At 40.2% G+C, this 22,434-nt stretch overlaps 2 protein-coding genes across 3 annotated transcripts; one reads left to right on the forward strand and one right to left on the reverse strand.

The window, feature by feature from the left end:
• Window positions 1-2,418: 2,418 nt before the first annotated feature.
• Window positions 2,419-11,735, reverse strand: ogg1 (8-oxoguanine DNA glycosylase). 2 transcript variants are annotated; one of them, XM_072682247.1, is made up of 8 exons: window positions 11,533-11,735; window positions 10,380-10,508; window positions 8,947-9,311; window positions 7,786-7,965; window positions 6,399-6,577; window positions 4,549-4,696; window positions 3,056-3,105; window positions 2,419-2,980 (listed from the first exon to the last, which is right to left on the reverse strand). In XM_072682247.1, exons 2-8 carry the CDS (start codon window positions 10,487-10,489, stop codon window positions 2,831-2,833), a joined length of 1,182 nt encoding a protein of 393 aa, XP_072538348.1. In that variant the 5' UTR covers window positions 10,490-10,508; window positions 11,533-11,735; the 3' UTR covers window positions 2,419-2,830. The 2 variants fall into 2 exon arrangements, with proteins under 2 accessions (XP_072538348.1, XP_072538347.1); XM_072682246.1 differs by having other exon boundaries at window positions 2,419-3,105.
• On the forward strand, window positions 11,534-22,434 carry qars1 (glutaminyl-tRNA synthetase 1). The gene is made up of 23 exons (XM_072682245.1): window positions 11,534-11,995; window positions 12,486-12,636; window positions 12,740-12,849; window positions 13,666-13,741; window positions 13,925-13,989; window positions 14,086-14,139; window positions 14,838-14,895; window positions 15,141-15,212; window positions 16,477-16,562; window positions 16,676-16,762; window positions 16,842-16,941; window positions 17,306-17,384; window positions 17,793-18,032; window positions 18,119-18,211; window positions 18,632-18,769; window positions 19,071-19,158; window positions 19,256-19,402; window positions 20,283-20,384; window positions 20,526-20,618; window positions 20,790-20,917; window positions 21,606-21,672; window positions 21,828-21,953; window positions 22,086-22,434. Exons 1-23 carry the CDS (start codon window positions 11,885-11,887, stop codon window positions 22,134-22,136), a joined length of 2,322 nt encoding a protein of 773 aa, XP_072538346.1. The 5' UTR covers window positions 11,534-11,884; the 3' UTR covers window positions 22,137-22,434.

Below are 22,434 nucleotides of genomic sequence, written 5' to 3' on the forward strand. Positions count from 1 at the left end.
ATTGAATGAGCATGCAATGATAGAAGTGCTACAAATGGTTCTTTGAGTGATGCCATAGAAGAGCCACTGATAAGGAAATACAACGAGTAAAACGAGTAAAGAAGCTGCACATCAAGAGATGGTTCTATAAACATTTAATAGGTTCTTCACTGTCACACATCTCTGTTACAAACGTGACATGGTTCCACTATGGCATAGCTCAAAGACCCCTTTACACCTGGCCACTGGTGGCTCAGCGGTTAAAGTGCCGGGATATCGATAACAGGGTTGTGGGTTCGATTCCCGGGCTCGGCAAGCTGCCACTGTTGGGCCCTTGAGCAAGGCCCTTTACCCTCTCTGCTCCCCGGGCGCTGGAGTTGGCTGCCCACCGTTCTGGGTGTGTGTGTGTGTGTGTGTGTGTGTGTTCACTACCAGATGGGTTAAATGCAGAGGACACATTTCGCTGTACAGTGACAAATACATGCACCTTTAACTAGTATCTGGACTGGAGCTTAAAAAGATTTTGGGCACATGCATTTACACTCCAGCATGCACCTCCAGTTAGTCAGACTCGTTGCACAGCAGTTGTACTGGGAGGGGTTTTAGTTGTTGGATGTGTTTACACTGCTATACTGTGGCTCAGCTGCGTGCCAGACCACCTCCTGAAGTGGTCTGAGTGATGGGATTAGTATCTGGTTGAAATGCCTCTTGGGTGTGTTTACACTTGAGTTTTTATGTGGCTTGGACTTACTTGGTCCGGATATACTAATCATGATGTCAGGTATAAACAGGGTTACAGACTGCACACGTGTGTTTAAATGTCTCTGTACGTTGAAATATACATATATATATATATATATATATATATATATATATATATATACATATACACACATATACATACATATACATATATATATATATATATACACACATATACATACATATACATATACATATATATATATATATATACACATATACATACATATACATATATATATATACACATATACATACATATACATATATATATATATATATATATATATATATATATATACATATACATACATATACATATATATATATACATATACATACATATACATACATATATATATATATATATATATATATATACATATACACACATATACATACATATACATATATATATACACACATATACATATACATATATATATATATATATATATATATATATACACATATACATACATATACATATACATATATATATACACACATATACATACATATACATATATATATATATATATATATATATATATATATATAATCTTGTCTTGATCTGCTGAATGGGGTCGTTTCATTTCCCAGTAACTCATCAGTACTGCATCTCATCTAGCTCAGAGGACCACAGAGAGATGTACTGAATGAAACACCGGTTAAACAGTGAAGCACATGTTAAACACCAGTTTGTTTCCTCAGTCAGTTGCTACGCGGCCAAATATTTGCATGGATGAAATGTTTGAACATTGATCAGAAGAAATAACTAACATTGCCCAGACAGAGGCCATTTATTCGTCCTTTATCGCCACCTGGTGCCGTTTCTACCGCAGCTTTTACACTGAGGGAATGCTGAAACGCGAAGAGTGGCCGAGTGTGAAGCTAAAGCATGCAGAGGTTAATGATGCATAAGCCCTGACCATACACAGGCAAAACAAACCGCATCAGAATTCAGTAGCTCATAACTTAAACATATTTCAACAGGAGCATCTTGCCTGGCAAGTCTTAAATTAATAGATGTTTTTTTTCTGAATGTATCGGACATATGTCAAATAATCTCACATGAATCAGTTTAATAAAAATAGCTAGTTACCTTTTAACTGAGGCCTCTTACTCCTGTCTTAACGGTTCCGCTTCATTTTAATAACCAGACGAAAGACTAACGATGCTATTAGCTAATTAAATGGTAGCTAGCTATATTACCTGACGTAGTTGTGATCATATGAATTATAAATATACGAGATTATCGTGTAAATATAGTTGGGGGGGGGGTCTCATTTCCAGACGCCTATAAACTACAGTTAGCGTGTAATGCTAATGCTAACCACGAACACAGGTCTACTGCATCCTCCACATCGGCTCAATCCACATTTAGCAACGTTTCTTGCATAATTTCTTATAAAGGCATATATTTATGCATGGACTATCTATCGTTTATAAACGTTGTAAAAAAAATGTGCAATAAAATATTATTTATACATTATACATTTTGTACAAAAACGACATTATTATTACATTGAGTGCACAGGCAATTAAAATGTGCAATAAAATAATGATAATAAAAATGAGCAATACAAGAATAGTACTAATAGTAATTATAATGATAATTTTTATTATTATTGATAATTATTATTATTGTTATTATTTACCTGGATACCATGCCAAATTACAGATAACATCCACATCAGCGATTTTGTGCCATGCCTGTTCCTTAATGCTGGAATGGACCCTGAATGAACACACATCCAAACCCAGCCTCTGTAGTCTAAATAATAACACAACAGATGAGTTTTGAGACATTTGAGACATTTATCTGTTACAAAAATATTCACCCATTTCAGGACGTTTAAGGCAATGTCCACTTTTTCCTGGAAAACCATTTAAACACAGAATAGAGCAGACAAATCAGTGATATGGGTCGGCTGTTCTAATGAGAAATCTTCAGCTCAATTAAAAAATCCTTTTCACATTAAAACAATTAAACAGTTCATTACAAGTACGAAGTCATTCCTGAATTTCTACCGCTGAACATAAAAGTCCTGCTCTGTCCGTTCAGCAGTGAGACAGTGAAAGAGTCTCACTGTCCTCCCTCTTCTTCCATTTTCACAGTCTCTCTTTTGTTACGGCTGGTCTTTTTGTTTTTCAACATCTTCTTTTCATTCTTTTCTTCCTTTAAGGCGTCTTCCTTCAGATTCTGGAACTTCTTTAGGTCGGCACAGAACAGCACCTGCGAGAGAGATAGAGAGTGGGTATGATACAGCAGGAGCAGGAGTGAAAACACGAAGAAGCGTATTTTACTCACTGAGTGGGCCCAGCCAGCATAGCAACCCCACAGCTTTCTGAAGAAATCCCCTACAAACAGTAACAAAACAAAATAAATGATTCTGAAATCCAGGATTTAAATACAATCTTAACAGACATCACGTCTTTGGTTTCTTTTTTAAGAGTTAGAACCCTTCTTTCTTTAGGTGTGAAAGGACATTGTTATAACCTTAAAAATGAGATGTCAATGTTTTCAGATCAGTAACACACTACTTTCATCAAAAATCATTGTGAAGCACCTGGCCACACCATTAGTGACGTTTCCTGGGGTCATTGAGCATTTCATGGGTCTTTCAACAATCAGACACCCTAACCAGGCGAACCAGCCGTGGTTGATCAAATCCTGGCCTGTGGGTAGGTAGCGCTACTGCACCCACAGCCACCTTGAAACAACCTCAGCTCTTCCTGGCACCTTTGATGCTCAGCATGTTATAAACCCTGCAGAGGGACTGACCCACGAACTCCCTGCATCACACCTTGCTTGCCACCCAATGCATCGGCGTTATTCCACCAGCTTAGCGTAGTCTTCCTCTCGTTGGCTTCCTGCATGCTCTCCTCCCAGTGAATAGTGAGGTGTCGGAATATGATCCGCTTGGAGGCTTGTGAGATCAGTATAAAATCTGGCCTCAGTGTTGTCATGGCAGCGGATTGTGGGAACTTTAGTTGCCTCCGAAGGTCAACTTTCAACTCCCAGTCTAGTGCTGTTGCTAGCAGGCTTGAGTAGGTGGTCCTGGCACCTGATGATGTCTTCTTTCCAGCCCTGACAAAAGCAATGGTCTTCTTCACTGGGCTTTACTAAAAAACTTGCTGCCACAAAAACCTTGTATCTCCAAAATGGCAACTTCACCGAAGGAAAAATGGACCTTCCTAACTTTCAAAGATTTTCATTTATTTTGAACATTTGGTTCATTCATCAAGCAATTTTGAGACGATGCAAAGAACAACTGCCAGATTCACATTATGTCAACACATGCAAAACAACAAAAATGGACATACAGTGACGATATAAGTACCCATCAAAGGATTTAGGTTCTGAAACTTTGACCGAGGTGCTTGGGGTTACTTTGGGTTACACTTGCCGAGCTACAGCTGGACAATCTGTATATAAAGGAGGAGTTCACTGACAGGCCACCAGCGATAGGCCTCCACAATTACTAATGTAGACTGTAAAAAAACCTCAGGTATTAAAGATTCGTACTGAATTAAAATCATGGCTCTAATCAGTACTAACTGAATGGCAGTACTCCTCCAGGTAAAACTAATCCAGCTTCAATAAGCAATCACACACGTGCAGACGCACACCTGTTCAGCATTACACCCTGAATCTTCCACTGTTACCTTAACATCAGCTATAAGCCTTTTTGTGCACAAAGGTGGACCTCTTTACATGTGGCCAATGCAAATAAGAGGAACACAGATAAGGGAGTGGGTGAATAGAGGATTCTGAGATTACTGTGTGTTATTTTCACTCACCAATCTCATTGTAGACCTTATCAGTCAGAGTCTTCTGTCCATGACCCGCAGCACAGCTATAGTCCCGCTTAGCAATCTGCCACACGTGTGTGTCTACAGGGACAGCTTCAGACTTGTCCAGTGACATCAAACACACACAGTCTGCCACCTGGATAGGGGGGGGGGAAACATTCTGGCTCTGTATATACAGTTGTTTAAATACACTCATCATGAACATGAATGTCATGGTAATATTGGCCTCACAACATACATTTCTGTAAGAATTTTGAAGCACAGGTTTATGCCACCTGGATAGGGGGGGGGGGAAACATTCTGGCTCTGTATATACAGTTGTTTAAATACACTCATCATGAACATGAATGTCATGGTAATATTGGCCTCACAACATACATTTCTGTAAGAATTTTGAAGCACAGGTTTATGGGGTTTTCTGAAATCATTACAGGGTCAACTGAAAGTGCCATAATATCACATTCTGCTAGTGATCATGATTGCTTACAGCTGGTAGATTCTACACATAAAAAGGGTTTGTTTGATAGCATAGTACAATGGGAAAGTTCAAGCAGCTCCGTGCAGATTTGAGAAGGATGACTTAATGAATTCTGAGATGCTTGGTCTGGGACAAGGGGATGGGTTTGCCAACTGAGTAGGTGAGTCTACCTCTGGTCTCTCCTGCGCAGACTCTGGTTGCAAATTTGACAACATAGTGGACAGCACTGGCATTCTTTTCATAGAACGGAATGGAACCATTGCATCCATGCTTTTTTACAGGCATTGGGTTCACCAGTTCCCAGTCATGTTCGGGAAACCCTAATGGTAGTCGGTAGTATGTGCTCATGTCTTATCAAGGAAACACATTTCTGCACACATTCCTTAACAAAATGGAGGAAGATAACAAACAACTTCTATTGTATCCATTCATTTGAATGAATACAATAAAAAAGGAAGGTCTGGAAATAAAGGAAAGTGAAACCAACAACTGGAGCCAACATGACAGACTTGAGATAAGCACAAGCATATTTTTGGAAGAACAGAATCACATGAGTTTCGGATCATCTCACAGTAAACATGTTGAACGCTAAACTGGAGTGTAGTGCACTCAACTGTAGATACTGAACACCTGTCTGGAACTCTGGCTAAGCTAAGCTGTGATACACCAACTTAGAGATAATAGATTATTATAGATTTTAATAATAAATCAATAATAGATTCTATATTTTATGATGACACTTATGACTGAAGTATGAGACTGTAACTATCCTGTTTCATCCAAGAGGCTACATATTACCAATACGTAGGCATGTCTTTTTAAACCTTCTTAACTTTCAATAGAAGTTAATGTAAAAAGATTTTTATTCCAAGTTATTTTGGAGCATTTCTATTGGTCCATTGATTCAGAAATTTTGACATAACGTAACGAACAACTGCGTTTACGATGTTTTACGTCTCAAAGTAAAAAAAACAATACTGATACAATGTTTTTGCATTGGAGCAAAATGAATCCTAGTGATCCTCCCCATTAACACCTACATGAACAGCCCAGGGACCCTAGACTGTGATGGGTAAGACGGGGTTGCCCACTACACTACACCAACCGCTACACAACGGTTAAACAAAAACAAAACGGGTAAACAAAAAAAAAAACCACACTAAATAATGACTGTGTCATCAAATATATGTGGTCAAGATTAGTTCTACATGGGAGATAAAAAATGAGTGGTTCCTCGATTCAAATTATGTCACAAAATGAAAAGCAACAAAAAAAATGGAGACAAGGTTTTTTCTATAAGAGTGCAGATATATAGAAATGATAGAACATCATCCCCTTTAACACCAAAATGAGCAGTTACCTTGAGGCCAACGCCAGGGAGGGTCCGGAGAGCGTCTCTGGCCTGCAGGTAGGGGGTGCTGCGGAGTTTATAGAGCCAGTCAGGGCCGTGGGAGGTCATGATGAGGTGAGCACTCTGCTGCAGGAAACGAGCACGATACCCAAAGCCTAAATCACGCAGACATGCCTCCACCTTACTGTCTGCCACACACATACACCCACACACACAGGAAAGAAAATCATTGTTATTTACACCTAATATAATAATTTAGGCATAGTCCTAATAAAGTCAATCAGCCAAGACGTTTGGTGTCTCAAGTTTGTATTTTGAGTTTTAAACGATATTTGGTTATAAAGGGACAAAATTCCATTATTATTGTAATTATGGTTATTACACAACTCCCTGTAGAGCAATAACCGCATTTAGCTGACAGTTGGGATTAGTTTTACATTGGAAGGAGGGCAATGTAATTTCATGAGGAAAAATAGGAGTGATTCCTCGATTTACTGTCACATTGAAAAACCATGTCACAGTTATTGTGTGGCACCTCTGAGAACTCCTTTAGGAAATCTTCTAGATTAATTGTCGCATCATACAACCCTTGAGGTATTTTACATTTGCCACAGACTTGCTTGACTGGTGCTGCAAAGTTTGACATACTTTCACTTTGCTCAGCTGCGTGGAACAACTAAATGCCTGCTTAAGTCAGAGAGCTCATCAGTTGCTGCAAAATTTGTGATGTTAATCCTCTAGTCCTGCATCAGTGGTCACAGGACAATTTCTGGTTGGTGGACTATTCTCAGTCCAGCAGCGATGCTGAGGTGTTAAAAAACTCCAGCAGCACTGCTGTGTCTCATCTACTCATACCACCAGCACAGCTCACACACACACTACCACCACCACCACCACATCAGTTTGTCACTGATGGACAGATGAACAGTCTGAAAAGACAAAACTACAGGATGCTCCTTGGAAGTGGAGCTGATACAATGGGCTGAGTTAATTCCAGACCAGTGGTGGTCATACAATTCTGATATGACTGTGTATAACCTGGGGTTATTTGTATGGGTAGTTTTATAGCATGTAAAAGACTGTAAATAATCACAGACATAACAACTGTAGTACAGTTGAGTACAGAATATATAAGTATTGATGATTTCTGCCTAAATATTACAATGCTAAACAGCTGGTGTCCATTAGTGTCCACTGCATTTACATACACTACCTTTGGACCGCCAGCGCAAAATATCTGGCCAAATCATTGCATTAAATATTTGTAATATATGTTTTACAAATGTTTCACAAAACAATTACAGTAAGTGGCTATTGGAAAATGCAGTATTTATGAACATAAATTTTGCTGTAGACATGAATGTGTAAACAAATGTGATTTTGATTGAATGCATACCTGCCAGTGCCTGTAAGGAGGGGAAGTCATGATAATGTGCTTCATCAAGCTTACAGAGTGGTGTCCCCAGTGTGTTACACAGTCTCTCAACCATGCCCTGAATCCGAGAGATGTGATTATTAGAGCTACAGATAAATGAGAATAGACACTCCACAGGGTCCTGGCGCAACATCCGCACTCCTGAGACAGCACACAAAACAAAACACACAAGAAAGTACTAAAAAACTATTAACATATGATGAGTCTTAGTCTTTAGATTTATTTTAATGGTGTAGAGGCCAGTCAGTGTGGTTGTCAGGCTGCGATTACACCACCAGCTTAAAAATTGACTCTTTTCCAGGGGCTTCGAGGGGCTCAGTGGTATATTGTGCTGCCATTATGGCCTGGGGGTTGGGGAGTTTGAATCCCTAGCCATGCCGCTTTGCCATCAGGCTGGAGGTCTGAGGGAGCATAACTGGCCATGCTCTCTCACTCTAAAAGTGAGGCTCTGCCTTCAATTTTAGTGTTGGTATACTCCTAACGTGGTCGGAATTCTATGTTTAACCTAAAGAAGATTCTGTTTTCAGTTATGGTCTTAGGGGTATTAGTACTACACGCTCCTGCTCATCCTCTTCCTCCTGTCCGTTTGTAATCTCACAACACACTCAAAATTTATCCAGATCTGTATCTAACTAATCATGTCTAACTGGTGGATTCGTGGGTCCGTCATCTGCCTCTCATCTGTAATTGCTAAGTCATGCACCAGTCTATGCTTTTGCGTGAAACCAATAGGCACTTGTCTGTCTCTCGCCATTCAGAACATCACTATTTTATTCAAACAAGTCACTACTTTTGTAAACCCATTTTTTAAATCAGACTTGAACTGAGGTTCAGGGTCAGATTAACTCTTCACTCAGTGCTCTAGGCCACATGGGGTCTTATTTTACAGAGGGGTGAGGCTGTCCTAAACATTTTGATATGAAACATGGGTATTGTATTATATGCAAGTACCTTTAAAAGTGAATTTAAGAAGATATGCAAAAATCAAGAAGATGCCTTTAGAACCCAGAGAGTTTAAGGAGGTCTTTTTACATGATTTTACCAATTTTACCAGAAATAAAAAAGTAATAAAAACTCAATCAATCAATACAAATCAATACATTTTAAATTCTGGAAGCTTACCTGTGAAGATGTGTGCTGTCTGGCTGAAGTGTTGATCTGCATGGCTCCACTCTTTGTACAAATCTACTAGTTTAACATCCAACTGGAAATAGTCCCTCAAAAGCATCTCCTCTTTCTCCTCTTGCTCTGAGCTCACATCGTCATGGTCCAGCTCATCCTGTTCCTCCTTCACATTAGTCATTCCTTTTGACTTCTTTGCAGAGCCACGTGGCTCCCCACCTGCTTTCCTTTTCTGTCCATTAACAAGCCCTGGATTTCCAAGCCGACTGTAGACATGGTACCATAAAGTATCTTCTGTCTGAGTGAGTGTCCACACTCGTCCCCCCATCACTCCCGTCCAGTGGTCTTTCCCTGTCTCACGCCATCTAGGGGAAATCAAATAATGGAAAATCAAGCCAGATGTGGTGTTTAAAATTTGCATAATTAACTTGATGCTAGAGCCAAGAGGCGAATGTAGTGGGTAGTACACAATGGACACCAATATCCCACCAACTACAATTACAAATTCTAAATCTTTATATCATCCCAAACCTGCCTTAGACTGGGTGAACTTGTTATAAGAATTTAAACAGATTTGCTTAGGGGGCTTTAATGACACTGCATGACATATTGAGCTTGTTTACACCTTGCAAAGGCATGTGTTTTAAGACCAGATCATTTCTGGATATTCTTTGGCCAGATTCCTGAAAGGGTAACCAGATGAGGTCCAGTTTAACATCCTTGCCTCAAAAGCACATCAATGCATACATCATTGTTTAGGGCTGGGCGAGATATGACAGTATTTTATCAAAATTGTGATGCACTCTATTATCACCAGACAAGCAAGCATATTGTGTATATCGTCAGAACTTAAAGACCTTTAACCAACCGCACATTTCAAAAACTTCATGAAACTTGACAAAAAAGGTTGCAGCAAAAACTTCATGAAACTCAAGGTGTATATAAGAGATTACTAAAAGGGTCCAATGCAAATGGAAAATGTATTTTTTCTGGCTTTCTGAAATAAAAAAGCTTGAAGTACCACTCCCAGATCCATGTATGAAAACTAAACAGCAATAACTAAACTAAACCATTTATACACACTGTGAGGTCACAAGAACCACCTCATTTACTTATCTCCGCCTATTTGGCCTACAGCAGGTAAACTCCTCCCGTCCACACTGCAGTTCTCAGGAGTGTTTCAGCCTGGACTGCTTTTTAAATGCACAATACGGGACAGGCATCACTTGTCTTTAATCTATCTTTAAGTCAAAGGGATAAAAAGTAAGGGATAAGTAAGTAAGGGATAAAAAGGAATTATGACCATCAAGTTTGTACTGTTATTTGGTATATATAGCCTTCCATTAATTGTAAGCTACATTAGCCAGAAAGCTCCAGTACAAAACTAAAGAATCAGACTGAAGCTGGCATTTCAGCAATGCTGTAAACTTTACCTGAAGGTTTGTCCACATCCCAGTGTCAGGTCCAGCCGAAGTTCGGAGCGCAGGCAGGGGAGGGAACGCCATGCCTTTGCCCCCGCAGAGTGCAAAGCATGTTGGGACATCCTGCTGCTGGATCACACTCTTAGACCATGAGGAAATGGGTGGAGTCAAATGACTGTAATTACGCAATTACGAATCATCACAGTCAGTCAATTTATATCGCTCAGGTTCAACGTCTCTATACAGTCACTGGATATGACAGACAATACATTAGGCTATATATATATATATATATATATATATATATATATATATCTTCTTTTTTTATTATTATTATTATTTTTATTTACAAATTTTATTGGGGGGGGGGCACGTTTCAGATAGCTAACATTAATGCTAGGAAGCCAAATATCTTAGAACCTAGAACCTTTGGTAACCTTCATCAACATTACAGTGAGAACAATGAATTACCAGACTGACAGAAAAATACATTTATTGACCTATAGATCAGTGGCTAGGCTAGTTGAAAACCACAGGGTGTGTAATGCATGCTGGGTATTGTAGTAAGGGAAAGAAATCAAGAAAACGATATAGCTACAATTCTGAATGCTGTCAAATTGATAACTCTAATGGGCTCGAGTCTCAAAACTACAGCGTTTTAACAACTATATATGTTCAGCTTTAATGTCCCTTTATTTGATATAGCAAGTAAGTAGTGCTAATGAAGTCGTATCGGATGAGGTATGCATTACTAGCTACATGTCCAAAAGTATCCAGACACCTCCTCTAGTCCGTGCATTCAGCTATACATTAAGGTGCGCAAACTGCTGGACACATGAAGCATTTCCGGTGTGCCCAGCATAAGCTACTCGTGTGAACACCAATAGTGGGACCATGTCCTCTCACGAGATGGACCTTTTTATTCTCCAACACTCATCATCCAGCAGCAGTCCCTGATCTCACTAGCTAGCTAACGCTCGTGCACGCAATCAAAGCCTTGCAGCAATCTGTAAAGCTTTCTCCAGCGTGATGGAGTCTTGGTATGATGTTAAGTGGCCTTTTCTATACCAGAAACTAACCATCCTACCTTCAGGACCTACCCTCAGGCTCGTGTCCATATGCTAGTGTTTGTGTGTGTTCTGAAGAGTGCACGAGCTTTACTCACGGGTCAGCACGTAAAGAGTATTTTCCAAAACAAACGAACGAATGACCGGAAACAATTCAAGTAAATTCTCTGTACTGTGTCCTTTAATGCATGTTTATTGACTTTTGTTATCTTTTGCTTTCCTTAAAAGCAGTAGCTAAGTCCTTTATGCCCCAGCGAAACTGACTGATGCAACTCTTGCAAGCGCGACGCCACCGCGGACGATGCTAGTCAAGGAATCACGCACCGCGGAACGAGGTGCGCTGTGATTGGAGGGTCCTTGTAGAAGGCCGCATTTGATTGGCCGAGCCTTACTCGCCCCAACTTCCATGCTTCTCTTGCGGCACTTGGCTGTGAGTGAAGGCAGAGGAACATGGCAGATTCGGTGGCTCTTTTCACCTCAATTGGACTAAGTGAGCAGAAGGCTAAGGAGACGTTAAAAAATGAAGCCCTTAGTTCAGCTCTCAAGGACACTATTGTGCAGGTAAGGCTGAAAAAAGCAACGAACATAACGGGGTTATATAGCTAGCTACGTTTTGAACGCTGTAAATAGACAGCTAGCTAGCTAGCTAAGCATGGCTGGCTAGTTTACTGATCGCTCAATACAGCTGTCATTGCATTGTGTGACTCAGGAAACGTTATGAAATGATTAGTCCCCCTTTATTAGCTGATTATTTATTTTATTATTTATATTGTGTGGCCTGTAATTGCATTTAATGTCAGAGAAAATGCAAGTATTTGTATTGCTCAAACCTATACTTTCATTTTCATAGTCATACCTAGCTATTTTTACATGCCTAGAGTTGTTTACTTCCATGAGTTCTAAAGCAGTGTCAGTGGTTCAGTGATTAAAATATGTGAATGACTCAGTTACTTAAGGATGTGCCTTCATGTCCACAGGGTAATTAGGGTGCTGTCAAATGTACAAACTGTTCTGATGTAACTAACCACCTTTTTTATGTCCCGTCTTTTAGGCTCAGCAGCTGCTGGGGTCCACAAATATTGACAAAGCCATGGGGACCCTGCTGTACAGTATGGCATCTCGGCTGCGAGACACCAGCCGTTTGGCCTTCCTGACGGAGTACATAGTCAAACGCAAGATCACCACAGACCTGCAGTTGTCAGGTATTTAGTGGTCTTGGGCGCATCAGGCTTCAGTCAGGTGTAGAGATTTTGTGTGCCAGTCACAACTGTATGCCGTCTGTTCATACGTCTGTTTTGTGCACAGCCGCACTGGACTATGTGAAGAGCCACCCGCAGAATCCTCTGGACCAGAAAGCCTTTGAAACTGCCTGTGGTGTGGGAGTGGTTGTCACGCCAGAGCAGATTGAGGATGCTGTAAGTTGAGGAAATGGAATAGAGCTTCTGACAGTTGCAACTTTGAATACTGACATTGTCGCTGGCATGCCAGAATATTGCATTTTACTCAAAACAGTTTGAATGGACCAATAATAACACTCCAGAATGACTTCGGATCAAGAGGGGGTCTGAGTCCTAAACTCCTCCCAGTACAACCGAAACACCAGTAATAATTGTTGTGCAACAAACAGATTAGCATATTGTGTTCCACACAGCAATTTAAGTCTGACTAACCGGACTGGTTGGTTTGACTGGCAAGTGTAAATGCATGTGGCTGAAATCTTGTCATGAGACAATCCAGATACTAGTCATATGAAGTGACCAGGTGTAAACGGGTTCTGAGAAACTGGACTCAATCTTAGTCAGACAATGACCATCAAACCGCTCTGTTTACATGAGTGTAGCATAGTTAGACTTAGTCAGAATAATATCAAACTATTGGTTTGCATGTAAACACAGTTATCATTTTTCTTCATACACACACACACATACACTCACACAAAATATTCTAAAGTGACTGACCGCAATAAGCCAGGCTTCCCTATATGGTGTGCCTCACAGCACCCTGTTACACAAGGTGTAACATAAACATAAATACATCAATAAACTCGAACTGTTATTCGTTAAAATTAGGCTATGATTGCCAAGCAACATAACAGTCAAAATATATTGCTGCCATATGTATCTTTAAATGATATGTGTGTGTGATACTACCTGCATATATTGTATACTAAACAAATCAGATTTTCGAACCAGAACTACCCATTGAGTCAGTGCTTGCTAATGCTTTCACAGGTTGAACTAATCATCAGAAAACACAAAGAGCAGCTGCTGGCAGAGAGATACCGCTTCAACATGGGGATTCTCATGGGTGAGCTACTCTTAATTCACTCTCATTGGGTTTTTAATGGACCTGTTATGGGGGAAATACCTATGGGTCATATGTGTGTAGTATAGTCTGCGCTGTTTTGCTAACAACGATGCATGATGTCTGTGTTGTTATGCTATGATTTACTGACTGACACTGGTGGGGGATCCATGATGTTTTTTCTAGGTGAAGCCAGAGCTGCTCTTAAATGGGCTGATGGGAAGATAGTGAAGAATGAAGTGGACATGCAGGTGGGCATGCATACTTTTGTTTAGGCAGTAGTTTGTAAAATGAATGTTGAATTTAGTGATCACAGTGTTATGTCATCTCATGCTGTTCTCTCTTAGGTCTTGCATCACCTGGGACCAAAAACAGAGGCAGACTTGGAGAAAAAACCCAAGGTACATGTCTCAGTTATTTCCATTACAAGTGAACAATGGTATACGTTTCATAAAGTGAACAGGACCCTCTAGTAAAACAATCTCCTCATATTTGACACAGATCTGTTTACATTGCAGTGTAAACAACAGAGCACTAAATGTGACCTTTTCAATTTACATTTGATGTTAAATCCAAACTGGACAGTTTGACCATTCAGTTAGTCCAACTGAGTTTTAGTATTGTTAAGGGGGTTAGCATAAGAGCATGGGAATTGTAAACACATAACACAGCACTGACTAATTAGCCAAATTGAAAAGAGCTGTGTTATAAGGATCGTCACTCGTCATCCAGTGATTATCTCTATGCTGAGTTTGTGACCCTTTGCTAGCATTTTCCTTTACTGCCACTAAATAAAAGAAACAGAACTTTCCTTCTTTGCAAATTGGATATAGCCTCTGTAGCCTGAAGTGTGAATGTAGCATATGTATATCTTTTCATTTATTACTGGTTTGGTAACATTGAAAAGTACAGTAACCAGTGTTGTAACTCTAGCCAGCATTCTAATGGTAGGTGGGGGAAAAAATAGTCAAACCAAAAATATAAATAGACTAAAACATAATTAAACAGTAAAATGTTGATAAATCAAAATGATGTATTTATCTAAGTACATATGCAAGTACATAACTTCCTAATGATCATGTTTGGTCCTGCCCCACAGGCAGCAAAACCCAAAGCCCCAGAGAAAGAGAAGGAGCAACAGGACACTGCCATGAACGGTGAGCTACAGAACTAGCAGTGTTTCTCCAGATGCTTTGAGGAATTGTAAATGACTTTTTCTGCCTTTCCTGCCACATAAAACATTCAAATGGTTGGTCTTGTGGCCATATTGTGGCCATATTGTGGCTGGCTGGTATGCCAGCTTTTATTGTACTGTAATTCTCTGTTTTCAGCTATAATGTGGTTTCATGAAGAGGATTTAAAAGCAAGAGGCTTACTTTCCCTTTTTTTTGTCACTGGATAGGAGAAGTCAAGATGGAGGGAAAGTCACTAATGGAGCAGCTGAGGGGAGAAGCCCTCAAGTTCCATAAGCCAGGTGAGCAAACAACTATAGGTACCACTTCATTCTTCATCAAGCTTCTACTGAGCAGAGATTATTTGCTTTGATTATGACTATTTGTACAGTCATGCAAACTGCCATTCACTTTTTTATTGTGAGTGGGGGGGGGGGGTCTACTGTCAGCAGAGAATTCTGAGAGTATGCCCCTTCGCCACAAAACACAGCACATCAGCAGTTAAGGGTGATTTGTCCAACCCATAGATATACAGTACTATAGTACAGTAAAAATCTTTTATTTGCTCAGTAATATACTACGATTAGAATAAATACAAATAAGCTTCAAGTGGCAGACTAAGGTGCTGACACTAGGGCCTGAGGATTGCAAGTGCCACTGCTTCATGTTGCTTTGCCATCAGTGAGCACAATTGGCCAAGCTCTCTCCCCCTCTCTGAGCGGGTAAATTGATCTTTCTCCCCTCATCACTCTCATTGTGATTCTGGCTGGCACAGTCGTCTATTGGCTGATATTTCAGAGCTGGTCTCTTTCTCACACTGGCTGGGGGTGTCCATCTGGACAAATCTGGACCAATCCGAACCAATCATCCCCTATAAATAAAAAGCGAGCCAAATTTTGTGAGCATTGTTGTTGGTTTTATTTTCTCTTATTCAGATTTTATACTAAAATTTGTATTTCTTGGTATTACTTGGTTAATTTGGACAACACGAACAGATGGATTTCTTTACACTGGCGTAACATCTATGAGAATTAAGCGTCTGTCTTCAGATTACATTGCAAATGGAGATCAATGGGGTCCAAGCACTTTACGCCGTAATTTAGCCAGTAATGCACAAATGATGAGCAGTGATTTTAAAGTATTATGGGTGTGGGATCTCTTAAGGAAAATTTTGGACTTGACTTTGAATAGGTGTTGAATAAATAATTCCATTGCAATTTCTGAAAATTGTATTTTCATTTTTTTTCTTTGCCCTCTAACTGTACTATATATAGTTTCAGCATTGGTATCAGAATGTGCATGTGCAGTAGTCACACTGCAGGTTGTGTAATGCCTTGTGCAATGTATAAATATATTTTATTTAATTTGTTGTACTTTTATTTCTAATTTTACTCAATTTGTACCTCAAAAAATATTTTATTTTATTTTAATATTGCAATATATATTACAGTAAACAATATTGTAATGTCAGTTTCTTCCAATATTTTACAGCACATATTTCACCTTGTGGACCAGTCTGTCTTTTTACATGGTAAATAAGTCATTTGTTTTGCTTTGTCTTTCCAGGTGAGAATTACAAGACTGAGGGTTATGTCGTAACACCCAACACCATGAACTTGCTGAAACAGCACCTGGAAATTACTGGTGGACAGGTGTGTGTTGAGAGTGGGTTGGTGAACATGACTTGTATGACTTAACTCCTTCTGAAAGTATTGGTAATGTTAATCTCATCCCTTTTACTTTTTCTGTTGCTGTTGTTATGTAGGTCCGGACGCGGTTTCCACCTGAACCCAACGGCATCCTCCACATAGGCCATGCCAAGGCCATTAACTTCAACTTTGGTTATGCCAAGGTACTGCAGTTACTTTTACCATGTATAACAGTTGGATTCAGCTTTTTCCATGCTGATTTCTCTCTGTCTCCCTTTATAGGCAAATAATGGAATCTGCTTCCTGCGGTATGATGACACAAACCCAGAGAAAGAGGAGGAGAAGTATTTCACTGCCATCAAAGACATGGTAGAGTGGCTGGGTGAGTCCTCACAAGCTTCTTTCTATGCTGGACATGTCTACATGTCTGTGAGGTTACACAATTTTCCTTTCCTATCGCCAAGTGTAGTCAATCAGAGAAGACGTGCTTGGCATTTTTACATTTGAGCTTTTTTTGTGATCCTAGTCCATTTTCCAAACAACATTTGTAGGTATAAAAGCTATTTTTATGCCCAGGAGGGGTCCAGAATGCTTATCTCTGGTCCATCTGAAAGCAGCGATCTGGGGCATTTTGGCATGTTACTCCCTGTAGAGTTTTGTAACTTTTTCTTTTGTTTGTTTTTTGCTTGGTTAATTGAATCGGTTGGTTACATTTTGCTGTGGTTCTTTGTGTCTCTGCTACTTAGGCTATAAGCCTTATGCTGTCACTCATGCCTCCGACAACTTCCAGCAGCTTTATGAACTCGCTGTTGAACTCATCCGTAGGTGAGCAGGCAGGCCAGCGTGCACACACATGCACACACGAACACGAGCACACACAATGACCCAAGAAAAACAAATTAGACATGCTGAGCCACTTGGAGCCAACCTTTGTTTTTTTTAACATATTTAAACATTTAGACATTTGATCTTCACTTGAACAGTTATATAATGTAACTAAACACATACAACTGAAGCAATGTCTAAGAATAATTTGTAAAAATGTAATTTCTATTAATTACATTGTATTATTTACAATGTAATTTGCTTGTGAGGAAAACTTTATCACAATTACTACTACTACTACTTCTTACAACGGCTACAATTAGAATCAGGTTCAGCATATCTTTATTAAAAAAAGATATGTAAACAATTATAACTGAACTATTGCTCAAAATAATAAATGTGCTGCAGGGGTCATGCGTACGTGTGTCACCAGCGTGGAGAAGAGCTGAAGGGCCACAACGCTCCACCCTCGCCCTGGAGAGACCGGCCGGCAGAGGAGTCTCTGGTGCTGTTTGAAAGGATGAAGAAGGGCTTGTTTTCTGAGGGTGAAGCCACACTCAGAATGAAGATGGTCATGGAGGACGGCAAGATGGACCCAGTGGCTTACCGCATCAAATACACACCTCACCACAGGACCGGAGATACCTGGTAGGAACACACATTGGCACACATCTTCATCCTTTCTTAGAAGGGTAGACTTTTGTTAAGCTTTTTATTTCCCTCTGTCTCTGCAGGTGTATATACCCTACATATGACTACACCCACTGCCTGTGTGACTCCATCGAACACATCACACACTCGCTCTGCACCAAAGAGTTCCAGGCCAGGTACTGAAAGAATTCGTATGTACAAGAACTGCCTGGTACGTAGACTACCTGTAAGGTTCCAGCACATCCGACTACTCAGCGAGCAGGTTATAAACCAGAGGGATTGATATTTATTTATTTATTTATTTTATGAATCTTACAGATACAACCACACCAAAAACAAAAATACCCTACCAAATGCATTTCAAAGACCAGTCTACAGGCCTGAACAACAGCATCCAGCTAAATAATAAGCTGCAATACACTAAATTATTATATACTATATTAAATAAATGTAGCACAGAAAAACCTGCACCGTTTGGGGCTCCCTGAAGACCCTAAAGTTTGAGGACTGCTGGCTTAGATTACCTAGTCTGCAGAACTGGCACTCTGTACTGAAGAATCTCTTGTTCAGTATGTTTGTCTCTCTCTGCTTGTCAGGCGGTCATCATATTTCTGGTTGTGTAATGTTCTGGATGTGTACTGCCCTGTGCAGTGGGAGTATGGCCGACTTAACCTCACCTACACGGTTGTCTCCAAGAGGAAGATCATCAAGCTGGTGGAGACGGGCGCTGTCCGGTAAGACTTTTAGCTACTGCTTATTCCATTGGATCTCTCTAATTTCATAGCTTTCATAGCTTGCCTAATTATCTAGGTCTGTCCCTTTCTCTCTCACTTTCTTACTATGTCTCTGTCACTTTATCCCTCTCTCACTTCTAAGGAAACAGTTCAGTGTATCATGAACTCTTATGCTGTCTGATTTGATGACATTATTATAGTTTTGTGCAAACGTTTTAGGCGCCTCTGACAATTAGACTGAAAAAGCTTTATGTGTGTTTGTTTGTTCAGTGCACTAATGAGTGTTTGTTATATTTCTCAGAGACTGGGACGACCCACGGCTCTTCACTCTGACCGCTCTCAGGAGACGTGGCTTCCCCCCTCAGGCCATCAACAACTTCTGTGCACGGGTAAGAAAGAACTGACTTGTTTTTTTTCTGCCAAATAGATAAACACTCCTTTTGACCGCAGAGACATCATTCTTCTCACGTTTCCTTTTTTATGAAGGTTGGTGTAACTGTTGCCCAGACGACCATGGAGCCCCACCTGTTGGAGGCGTGTGTGAGAGAGGTGCTTAATGACACTGCCCCAAGAGCCATGGCGGTCCTGGAACCTCTCAAAGTTACCATCACCAATCTGCCTGCCAATGCACAGGTACTTTACACCACGCCTACAGACTACATGCTTCATACATATCCGTATATTCATGTTATGCTCATCATAAAGATATGACACCGCACACCGCACACAATTCAGCAGAGCTGAATTGTTTTGCTGGTAGCCGGCCATTGTGGGAGCTATATATGTGTGTGTACCCCAAGATGACGGCCTGGGGTAGCTTTTCCTCTGTTAATGGTCCCTCTTCCATTGCAGCTTAAGTTTGCATTGCTTCATTGATATCCATTAATATATTTTGCACCGCCTCTCTGATGTATGTTTTCTGTTCATATGTGCAGTCTTGTTCACCATGTGATTTAAACAAAGCAATAAGTACATGGATGTGATCCCTAAACAGTCAAGCTTCACTAAGTCTACACAGTGAACTTCTCAGTGTGAAATCTTCCGTACTGTAGAATTGCGTGGGTTGGCGGTGGTTAGAAGACTGCACTATCATTGACTACCAGCCTGTAAGAATGAGTGCTGCAAGTGACAAAACAAGGACTCACCACTCCAAGACATGCACTACACTAATTTTAGACCCTTTCAACAAAGTAAATGACTGATTCGGGCAATAGTCCATGAGAGAGCACTCTGTATGTGCAGCAGAGTGTGGAGTTTAACAAGCATCCTGCAGGCAACTGCAAAGGTACCTTGAAATATACAGTATGCTCCATTTCCATTTTTTTGTGGGTCACATAATATGATTTGGGATTTTGAGTACTTATTTATGACTCAAACTACATGTGTGTCTGATACCTTAACATTTGCAAGTTTTGTCTGTACTGATGTATCATACTAATATGTGTATATATATGTATATATATACTAATGTATATTAATATATATTTATTCTGTTTCTTTTATTTCCCCTCAGACGGAGGTTCGTATTCCAGACTTCCCTGCTGATGAAACCAAAGGTAGCCATGTTGTTTCCTTCTCCAAAACCATCTTCATCGAGCAAAGTGACTTTAGAGAGGTAAGTACATAACACTCAGAGAAGCACTGTAAAAACGCAGCTTATGTAGATCTCTCTGTCTTTACAAGTTATATTTTGTGTTGTGTGAACCTGCTTGCTACTTGCTTATGTTAAATGTTAATCTGGTCAAACTCTTTGCAGGTAATGGAGAAAGGTTATAAACGTCTGACTCCTGATCAGCCAGTTGGCCTGAGGCACGCGGGATACATAATCTCTGTGCAGCGCGTCATCAAGGTGAGCCGTTAAAGGAAGTGTTATATGTATTTGTGTTTCCTGTGAGACCTTTCATCCATCTCTGCAGATTAAGCTGGTGTTTCTAGTCCTGCATTCCTCACTTTTTGGAGATTCCTGACTAAATGAGTTCTGCTTTCTTTTTCTGCTTCTGAACTGCTGTTCTTCTGACAGGATGGCAGCGGTAAAGTGGTGGAGCTGGAGGTGACCTGTGCCAGCTCGGACTCTGCTGAAAAACCTAAAGCCTTTATCCACTGGGTCAGCCAGCCGCTGCAGTGCGAAGTGCGCCTCTACGAACGGCTGTAAGTGCTTGAGTGTGCATGTGTGAGAGTAAATATTTATTACAGATCAGTGTATTCAGTCTAAATGATGAACACACAACCATAAAAGCCTGTGGCAAACAAAAACAGCTCTATAATCTTGCTCATTTCTAATATTATATTAGCCCTACGCCAATATACATTAACATTTTTGACCAATCCAGGTTAAACATGGACATACATCCTTGAATGGAGAAGTTTTGCAGTGACTCTTAAAATGAAGAGCTCTTGGAGCTGCTGCCACTGTTTTCCATTCAAAACTACTTGAATGAATGAACAAGTTGTCAAGTTGTTGATGATGTTTGTTTTTCCTTGCCAAATTGGTCCCAAACTGATTATTATGTTGCCGGTTATTTAGACTGATCTAAGCTTCAGTTCTGCACCTAAAGGCCTAACTAACAGGCGTGCAGGCTTGGCTATTACTAAAGGACAAAAAATACAGACACAGGCAGTCTGTATTTGTATCTTGTGGTTGTTGGTGTTTGTTTTTTGAAGACCTAAAAATTCATGATCATTAAACAAATTATGACCAAAGCCACACACACATCCAATAAATGGCTGCAATCCATGTAGGACGCAGGCGACACTTAATATGAATGAATTATATTGTGTAATCATTGCTAGTTTTGTTTATACATCTGTGTGTACAAATCTATATTTCTTTCATCAGCTTCCTCCACAAAAACCCAGAGGACTCCGCTGAAGTGCCTGGTGGCTTTCTGAGTGACATCAACCCTGTGAGTGTTTTTAGTTTGGTAGTGTGCTATAATTGCTATGTACTGGTCATTGGACATGCTCATGCTAATTCTGATTCTTTGTTTTCATAGCCTGTTCTAGTAACAAAACACTGCTGTATTCAGCCAGCTGACATTTACATTTTTCTACTTCCCAGAACTCCTTGCAAGTGGTTAAAAGTGCCTTAGTAGACCGCTCAGTGAGCAAGGCCAAAGTCTTTGATAAATTCCAGTTTGAGAGAGTGGGTTATTTCTCTGTGGACCCAGATAGCACAGCAGATAAGGTAAGCCTAAGCACACCCAAGTACAAGCATGCTGTCTGCATTTCTACTTAGGCAGAGTGTTATTAATATAGTAATAAGAAAAATTCAATGGACTTTTAACTACATTCAAAAGCAAATCTTGTTTTTTCCCAGATGGTTTTCAACAGGACTGTTACCCTCAAGGAGGACCCAGGAAAGATCTGATAGACCAGAGGAGGAGAAGCTGGACTTCTATAGCCAACGAGAAATGAGCAACATCTTTGTGTATGCTGGATATGTCACTGTGCTTAAGGGGCATAGAGGGAATGTACACGCCTATTAATACTATTAAAAACATATAGGGCCTGTGCAGATGCTGGGCAGTATCGGTTCTTACATATGCAATGTTCTTTTCCTCGTCGGTTTGGTCGCCTTTTGTAAACTCCTTTCTTACTGCTGGGATTCAGCATCTCTGGGAAGTGACTTGCAAACATTTGAAATAAACCATATTTAAGTAAAAGTC

The sequence above is a fragment of the Salminus brasiliensis genome, chromosome 6 (assembly GCF_030463535.1).
Source record: "Salminus brasiliensis chromosome 6, fSalBra1.hap2, whole genome shotgun sequence".
Lineage (NCBI taxonomy): Eukaryota > Metazoa > Chordata > Actinopteri > Characiformes > Bryconidae > Salminus > Salminus brasiliensis.

What these genes read in the sequence shown, in the direction of transcription:
- ogg1 (XM_072682246.1), bottom strand. Translation starts at nt 10,489, where the DNA reads ATGTCCCAACATGCTTTGCACTCTGCGGGGGCAAAGGCATGGCGTTCC. An exon ending in CTCCTTACAGGCACTGGCAG is followed by an intron (nt 6,578 to 7,785) that starts GTATGCATTCAA and finishes TGTGTGTGGCAG; the next exon opens with ACAGTAAGGTGGAGGCATGT. An exon ending in TAAGGTCTACAATGAGATTG is followed by an intron (nt 3,106 to 4,548) that starts GTGAGTGAAAAT and finishes TACTGTTTGTAG; the next exon opens with GGGATTTCTTCAGAAAGCTG.
- qars1 (XM_072682245.1), top strand. Translation starts at nt 11,885, where the DNA reads ATGGCAGATTCGGTGGCTCTTTTCACCTCAATTGGACTAAGTGAGCAG. An exon ending in ATCTGCCTGCCAATGCACAG is followed by an intron (nt 19,403 to 20,282) that starts GTACTTTACACC and finishes ATTTCCCCTCAG; the next exon opens with ACGGAGGTTCGTATTCCAGA. An exon ending in AGCAAAGTGACTTTAGAGAG is followed by an intron (nt 20,385 to 20,525) that starts GTAAGTACATAA and finishes AACTCTTTGCAG; the next exon opens with GTAATGGAGAAAGGTTATAA.